Source organism: Euprymna scolopes, chromosome 14, assembly GCF_053919585.1.
Source record: "Euprymna scolopes isolate OS-2025 chromosome 14, ASM5391958v1, whole genome shotgun sequence".
NCBI lineage: Eukaryota > Metazoa > Mollusca > Cephalopoda > Sepiida > Sepiolidae > Euprymna > Euprymna scolopes.
Window position 1 is genome coordinate 73678697 of NC_136495.1, and position 8007 is coordinate 73686703.

The 8007-nt window shown below is 33.1% G+C and overlaps 1 protein-coding gene across 1 annotated transcript; it reads right to left on the reverse strand.

The window, feature by feature from the left end:
• Nucleotides 1–487: 487 nt before the first annotated feature.
• On the reverse strand, nt 488–901 carry LOC145292756 (protein CFDP2-like). Its single transcript, XM_080138792.1, has one exon. The coding sequence runs from the start codon at nt 899–901 to the stop codon at nt 488–490; it is 414 nt and encodes a 137-aa protein (XP_079994918.1).
• Between the last annotated feature and the right edge of the window lie 7106 nt (nt 902–8007).

The following is an 8007-nucleotide window of genomic DNA, read 5'->3' on the forward strand; positions in this document are numbered from 1 at the left end:
AAATAACGTTCGAAATTGGCGCGTTCGTTCGCTCTGTTTGCCGTTTGTTTGTTATGAATTCCTACTGGTTGTATTTTATGTTGAATAAAATCTGTTTGCTCATTTAAAAAGATTTTATTTATATATATATATATATATATATATATATATATATATATATATATATATATATATATATATATAACTTATATTTATATGTAATTTAACTACTTACGGCAGTGATTACATTACTCGTTTAGATAGCGCTATAGTGCGATACTAGCGCTATGAATATTACCCTTAAAGATACCACATTAATAGGAATAGACACAAAAGTATTACTCGCAATAAATGAAAACGAACTGTATATGTTGTCGATAAAAAAAAAATGAATACCTGCTGTATTAACTGGAAATGCCCTATACATGAGCTGTGAAACTTTTGCAATATTATTTTTTCCTATGCGCTGAGGAAGCCTTAGTAGTGCGAATTATAATTTGATAAATGATTATATTTGTATATCTTGAAGAGACCGTCTGAATTTCTTAGTGATACAGAGGTGGTCTATCTTGTTTTCTTTAACATGGTCAGGCGATACCCAGGTGTCCTTGTGAATCCTCTTCTGGGTGAAGATACTGCCTCCGATGACAAAGTCGTTCAGTCCACAGAGGTCAGCATATCTCTCTCCATTTGCATTCATTACTTCGAGAGCATGTTGTCCCATCACTTCCTCATAACCTCTGTTGTCTGATCCCATCTTCGCACTGAAACCCCCCATCAGGATGTTGACGTCTTTGTCCTTCAGCTTGTCTGAAACTGTCTGTAGTCTGTTGTGAAACTGGTCTTTGCCTTCGTCGTCATGATCATTGGTCGGTGCGTAACAATGGATCACATTCATCTTGATGTTCTTCTTCTTGGCCATGAAGGATGCTGTTATTATCCTCGAGCCGTGCGCTTCTCACCCTGTCAAAGCTTTCTGTGTTGCTTTTTACGGCATGATTGCTACGTCGTCTGTGTGCGCTGTGTTCTCTTGTTCATGTCCTGAGTACAACAAGAGTTCGCCGATAGTCAACCTTGTTTGTCCAGCCTAGAGACACCTTGTCTCATTCAGTCCTAGCAGGGTGATGTTCTATCAGCGCATCTCTGCTGATACTTGTTCTGCCTTCCCTGCTTCATACATAGTCTTGACGTTCCATATAACGATGATGGTGATCGTCCTGGTCGATTAAAGGGTTTTCAGACCTGAAGCATCTTTTCAACTTTGACCCCAGCATGTCATACTTTCTGCAGATGCAGGACCTTCCTCTCCCAAAACCAGAGCCTCTCGGATTTTTGTGGGTGCTTTTCTAACGAGTTCTTTTTTCGGGTTAAGGGTGCTGGTCCCACACCCAACCTTCCCAGAAGGTAGGTGGCGTGCTCTTAGTCTGGCCTCTATCCGTCGACTTGTCTGGTGTGGGTGGCCCTATCTGGAGACGAATCTCCCGCCGGCTTATCTCTTGGAGTCATTGAGACATGAAAACTTCCCAACCAACGCCAAGGTTGCACTCCTTTTGGAACCGATCTAAGAAAAGCAAAGACAAACCATCACGAATTTTGAAAAACAACTTGAGAGATGGGCGCAACATTTTGAAGAACTTCTTAACAGACCGGTTCCCTACAATATGCTTGTCTTCAAGTCCAGCTTAAACAAATTTTTGATAAGCTCCCCCCAAGTAATCTATTTTATTAAATTTTCACTGCTTACCATTACTATGACATGTTCCCTTTGACCACGGGCCTGATAAGTCTTGACTCTTTTGTAAAAAATTTTTTAAGACACTCATGTTAATGCTCATCTCAAAAAAAAAAAAAAAGGTTCAGTGTGATTCACTATACAAACATACGATTGTTTCAGCCCTTTACTGATATTTTTTATATAATTCTCTGCATATGCGTTTTTTTATTTTTATTCAGGCGCTGTTTGTTTGTTTGTTTTTATTCTTGTTTGTTAGTTTGTTTGCTTTTTTTCTATTTTGAAAAAAAAATAATAATAAATGGTTTTCATGTTGGAAACTCTAGATCAGATAAAGATGATAAATGATCTTTTCAGGTTTCAATTTTGGGATGGGCGTCAATAAACTGCGCCAAATTTCTGTTCACGTGGCCTACATGATTAATTCATGATCATGGTAGGAAGACTGGTGCAGTTTAGTCTTCAATATACGCATGCATGTCATGGCGTGTCTATTAGTAATTACGTTAGCCGTAAATATTTTTACTTTGAAACGTTATAAATAATGAGTCTATTAACATTTCAATAAAAATAGTGTCAATCGTATTTTAAATACAGAACTTATCCAAACGAGATAAATTAATAATTACTAATAAATACTCAAAAAGTAATATTGTGCTACATAGTTCAATACAAATAATTAAATTGTAAGAGACAATCTTTAATCTACTTCTTTTTTGCGCTGTCCAAAAAACTATCAGCTTCATCAAAATATATTTGTTGATAAAGCATATTTCTTATGTTATGGAATTTTCAGGGGTCCTGCTCGTATTAAATATTTGTCCAGTATATAACGATACGAATTAATGCTCATCGGAACGCTTTCATGTTAGACCTTGTCAAACGTTTCGAAGTGATAATGCCTTACCAAATGTTGGTTGTTTTTGTTTTACGGTATATCAACCCCTTTTCAGATTATTTAATGTCGAATCCAGTGATTTTTAAGAACAATTTTTTATTAGAGTATATTTGCTTTCTTTTTTTTTTTTAAATCGGTTTCTATTCAAACCATAGTTGGGACCCTAACACGTTCTACCAGTCCGGATCAGGGTGGACCTGCGAGCAATGGCAATTGAAGGGTGGCTCCACACTCCTTAAAGCCCGCAAGCTGGGGCCTCACCATCGGATATAGTTTAAGGTCATATCCAGGACCCTTACCAAGTGTATGCGTTCATTAGAAAGTCTCTATTAGTACGAACTTGCCTAAAACTCATACTATTGGTCACAAAGAAGCTTAACATTTAAGAAATTGTGAATTGTGTTCCGTGCTTGTGTCTAGGGGATATTAAATACGCAACAAATAAGAAAACAACAACTAAAAATCAGTTACAAAAAGAACAAGAAATATTTATGGCACAAAAATCAAGTCCAAAACAAGAAAACATTTATTTTTTAACATGAAGAACAAACAAAATATTTGTAAATATTAAATATGCTTTATTTTTGTGCTACTAGCGATTTGAAAGTGTTTGACAAAACAAATATTCATATTTACCAAAAGTTCAGTTTTATCGGAGGGATGCAGCATATATCACGTTGTATATATGACGGCAACGTTGATTGAGAATGATAGGATTTTTATGTGCTTGTGTCGCGGGAATATTAAACACGCAACAAATATTTTTTTTTTAAACCTAAAAACTCAGTTACAAAAGAAAAGAAATATTTATTGTACACTGGCAGCTGCGTCGCGTCGGCACACACAACGCCGAGTCAAACACAAAATCGAGTACACTCAACATCAAGTACACTCAACATCGTCTTACCATCAATGTTTACCTTGTGAACTCGGAGTATAGGAAAAACAAAATAACTGAAAAAAAATACCCTAACTAAGAGTAAGGATAATGAGTAAACGTTGCATAAAATGATGGGATGGTAAAAATTATTACGAACTTGCCAAGATTCGAACCTGATATCTTCTGATCCATATCAGACGCGTTATCCATTGCGCCACAAGTCCTGTCCGTACGTCGAAAGATGTTACCGCGACTGTGCTAAATTCCGTTAACATGGGCAGTTAACTTTTTCGATAATATTACGAAACGGCCCAAAAACCTTTATTTCGGGTCTTTTTGTGTAACTCGGCGTTGTTTGTTCCGAACCATATATAGATAAAGACAATTTAGGGACTTACACCTTTCAGGGAAAAAAAATTTCGGTACATCCGTTCGAAAGTTTTATTCGTATATATGTACACACACCGTGACCATCGTCATAGATGGCCTGTCAGCTGAAAAATAACGTCATCGCCATAGTTTCTAGCAAGCAAGATAAGTGGAACACAGACTGTCGATAATGAGCAGACATTTTTTACAGAAAGCGTTAGAAAACTTCAAAATTGGATTAATAAACATAAACATGATACTTTGTATTGAAACTCATCCAATATTAATAATAAAAATATTAATAATAAAAAACGAATTGAAAAGGAGAAAAGTTGCTAAAAAGTTTAAAAAGAAAAGGAATACGATTTGATTTGTATGTAACTGAAGTTTATTCAATAGAAATAAATAAAAATGAACAATAAATATTTTTAAATCAAAAAACTATTTTAAAAATCAAAACTGAAAAACAAACGATGAATTAGTTTAACTGAAATACGAACAATAAATTAGTTTAACTGAAAAAACGAACAATAAATTAGTTTAACTAAAAATGAACAATAAATTAGTTTAACTGAAAAACGAAGAATAAATTGGTTTAACTGAAAAACGAAGAATAAATTGGTTTAACTGAATAACAAACAATAAGTTAAAAATTAAATTCAAACAAACGTTAGTATAAACAAAGTTACTAAGGCAGAAATATTTCAAACATTGAATATTAAATCTTTTCAAAAATCTGTTGTAAAATTTAATTAAAAATTTGAATTTTTCTTTTTCTGATATTTTTTTTTTTTACTAATATTGTCATTCTCTTTGCGACAAAAATTGTTTATAAGGGAATTCGATGAACTCCATATCAGCATTTTTTTCAATTTGCTGAATAGTGTGACCCTCATCACAAGAGTCAACATGAAATAATCGATTTTGATCCGCCAAAATAGTTGTACATGGCTAATTTTCTCTGATGAATCGAATGTAAAAAAGAATCGCATTTTGTAAGTTTGTAAGTTTGTTTATAACTATATAATTATATAAGACAAAATTAGTTATATCATTTGGGTATAGCAGAGAACCTCTGTTAATACCCTGAAAGTAGTTGTTTAATTCAGCTATTTCTTCAACAGTCTCTCTTCCGGATATTAAATTTTTGCAGCTATTGCATTTCAGATTTTTGAAAACTGCATGACAGCAATAACCTGCTAAGTATAATATAACAGGAAGTACGCCCTTGCATTGATTAACATCATCTTCTGTTACATCTATGTTAAATTTATAAACATGTAACTCTTGCTCCCTTGTCATTTCATCCCAGTTAGTTTCTTTTAATTTTTCCAATTCAATAGTTCGATTATTAATTGGTAAGCTCAATTTTAAAATTGACAACATTCTGAGTTTTTTTTTTCACATTCATAACCTGGCGTATCGATATATCATACTGATCTCCACTAAGTTGTTGATACTGGCCAAACCTTGCCTCAAGGTTATCTGTCTGAAACTCTCCTGGTCATATATACACCATGTTCAGTACATTTATACAATATTTAGTCAATTCTAAAATTGTGTAAGTAGTATGATGCAAAGCAGTATATGTTTCCTTTGTTAACTTACCAGTTCTTCCAGGAATGCTATTCCAAGTTTCTAACCAGTCACAGAACACATTTAGGAAACTACAATTATCACTATTAATGTAAGTGGATTAGCATATTTATTACGAAGTCGACAACCTTTATATGGTGTTTTCATATTCAGCATTGTCCACCAAATATAAAATATTTGAATGTATTCTGCGATTTCTGCATAATTTGCCAATTATCCTGTTTTCCTAAGGTTAGCAAACCTTGAATAGTATATTTGTTGATATGTTGTTGATATTTGTTTGCAAAACCAAATTAACATTTTTCCTTTCAAAATTAGTCAGAGAAAGAGTTTTTGAAGTCAACTAATAGCAATATTTCACATGTGATTGAGATTCTAGGGCATAAAGTTTATGTAAACTAGAAAATGTAGCACTTTGGAGGTTATCTAATTCATGATTTCCATAATAACAAAACTTTGGGTACATCATGCAATTACATTCATCTTTTTGGCCAAGCCAATTGTTTCTAATGAATTTTAATATATGCACTGAATCGAATGAGAAGAAAAGAGGGCTAGACGTTCTAAATGGATGGGGATATACAATTGAAAGCTTTGATGGGCTACAAAAGAAAGACATAGTTTTTTTATTTATTGCATTATTATCTGCTATAACAGATAATACCTTAAACCCTACATCTTCTAAGCCAATTATTACACGTTTAATTATGTCAAATAAGTTCTCAGCTAGAAGACATTTAGTTGGCATAACATGCACAACATCCTTATATTGTGAGAATACACTGCTAAGCATAAAAGCAAATGCACTTGTGGCAGGTTCATTGCTGTTGTTAGCTAATCCAACAATATTACCACCTTTATAATCAATTAATAATTAGTGTCTTAACAGTCTGTACCCTCTAGGGGAGCAGTTATATAATAAGGAAGAAAATACCATCATTTCACTCGAATAATTAACCTTATTCATTGTCATTATGTTAATTTGTTCATATATGAACTTAATGGCATTAAAATATTTAAATGATTCATCTTGCATTAATAGCAAAAATGATAAGATTAATTTTAATAAAGAACTTGTATTAGAAGTTTTCATTTCCTGTTCTTCGATGTCCATTTTTTTCATGTTTTCCATCAAAATCTGCAGAGTATTTTCCTCTGTTACATGTTTAGGAATTCTATACTCCCCTATAGAACTCATTTCCACGTCACTACAGAATACTCTAACGGCCAAGTCTGGTTCAATCACCATAGACATTTTTATTTTGGGGTATGGGCATCTCTTTATATGGCATATAATGATGGTATTGTCTTGCCTAATAGAAGTCCAATAATTTTTATCTATAAACGTTATTTTTTTCTCTAAATCATCAATATTATGGAAAGTTTTACGTTTCCGTAACTCTAACTCGTCAGCAACACTTTCATATAATGCACGCTTAAGAGCAGAATTTTCTAAATGCATTTTCTTTGCGTTAGGAGACTCTCTAAAAATGGTTGATGACGATAAATAGGAGGGACAGTTTGATAATATTCGAGGAATAGCACCATCCTTCAGATCGGGATTTTTAATTTAACACTAATTGTTTTTCCAGTCCTTTCATCAAATGCTAATTCCTCTTGCTGTATGTTTTCAGGTCGAGAATGAAGTTCACATACCTAAAGAAATAATTTAAAAGAAAATCGTACCATGTTTGACTTAATACAAAAAAAAGAAAATTACATGACAAAAAACGATAAAATAAAAAAATAAGGTAAATGTGCAGAATTAAATTCCTTTAAAATTACCACTTTTATAGGTTTTCGGGGGTGCCGAAAACGATAATAATATTTAAAATTACGGCAAACTAGTAGTTTCCAAGATATAAAGAGATGTTAGTTAAAAAAAAAAGGAGGGGATAATTTAACCTAAAACGACCATTCACTTTATGGCCATTTTTTTTTTTTTTTACATGAGCATCGAGAAATTTTTTTTAAATTACATTTTCGCTTCAAACAAGGCGAAGTGCCTCTTTGATGTAGGAATGAACACAACTAAACGTAAAATAAGCACCTACAGTTTACCCCCTCTCCCCGACAAAAATTCTGTTTACACTTTTTGAAAGGGGGTGCTCATTTTACGTTAAACTGTGTTCATTTTACGTTGACTCCCAACCCCCAACATAAAGGTGGCCATACTCATTTTTCTTCGCTTTTATTTGTTAAAAAGAAAGCGCCCTAAAAAAACGATGGCCATAAAGTGGGAGCTCATTTTACGTTAAATTTTTATAGAAAAGTGATTCCCCATTTCTTAAAACTAACATTTCTTCATATCTTGAAAACTACTCGTTTGCCGTAATTTTAAACTTTATTTTCGTTTACAGCGCCACTAGCAGTATCAGAATATGGGGGGAATTTTTGACAACCCTAACACAAAACTGCGAATAACATATACAAAACTTGTAATTTCTCCGTTTAAAGTGGGTTGTTTATTTTCTTTATGCAATATAATTCCAAAATAAACTATTAAAATTGTTTAAAAAATAATAGAAATATTATTTTTTTATTGCCGGCATT

Excerpts from the sequence above, each read along its gene's own strand:
- LOC145292756 (XM_080138792.1), bottom strand. The coding sequence starts at position 901 with ATGGCCAAGAAGAAGAACATCAAGATGAATGTGATCCATTGTTACGCA.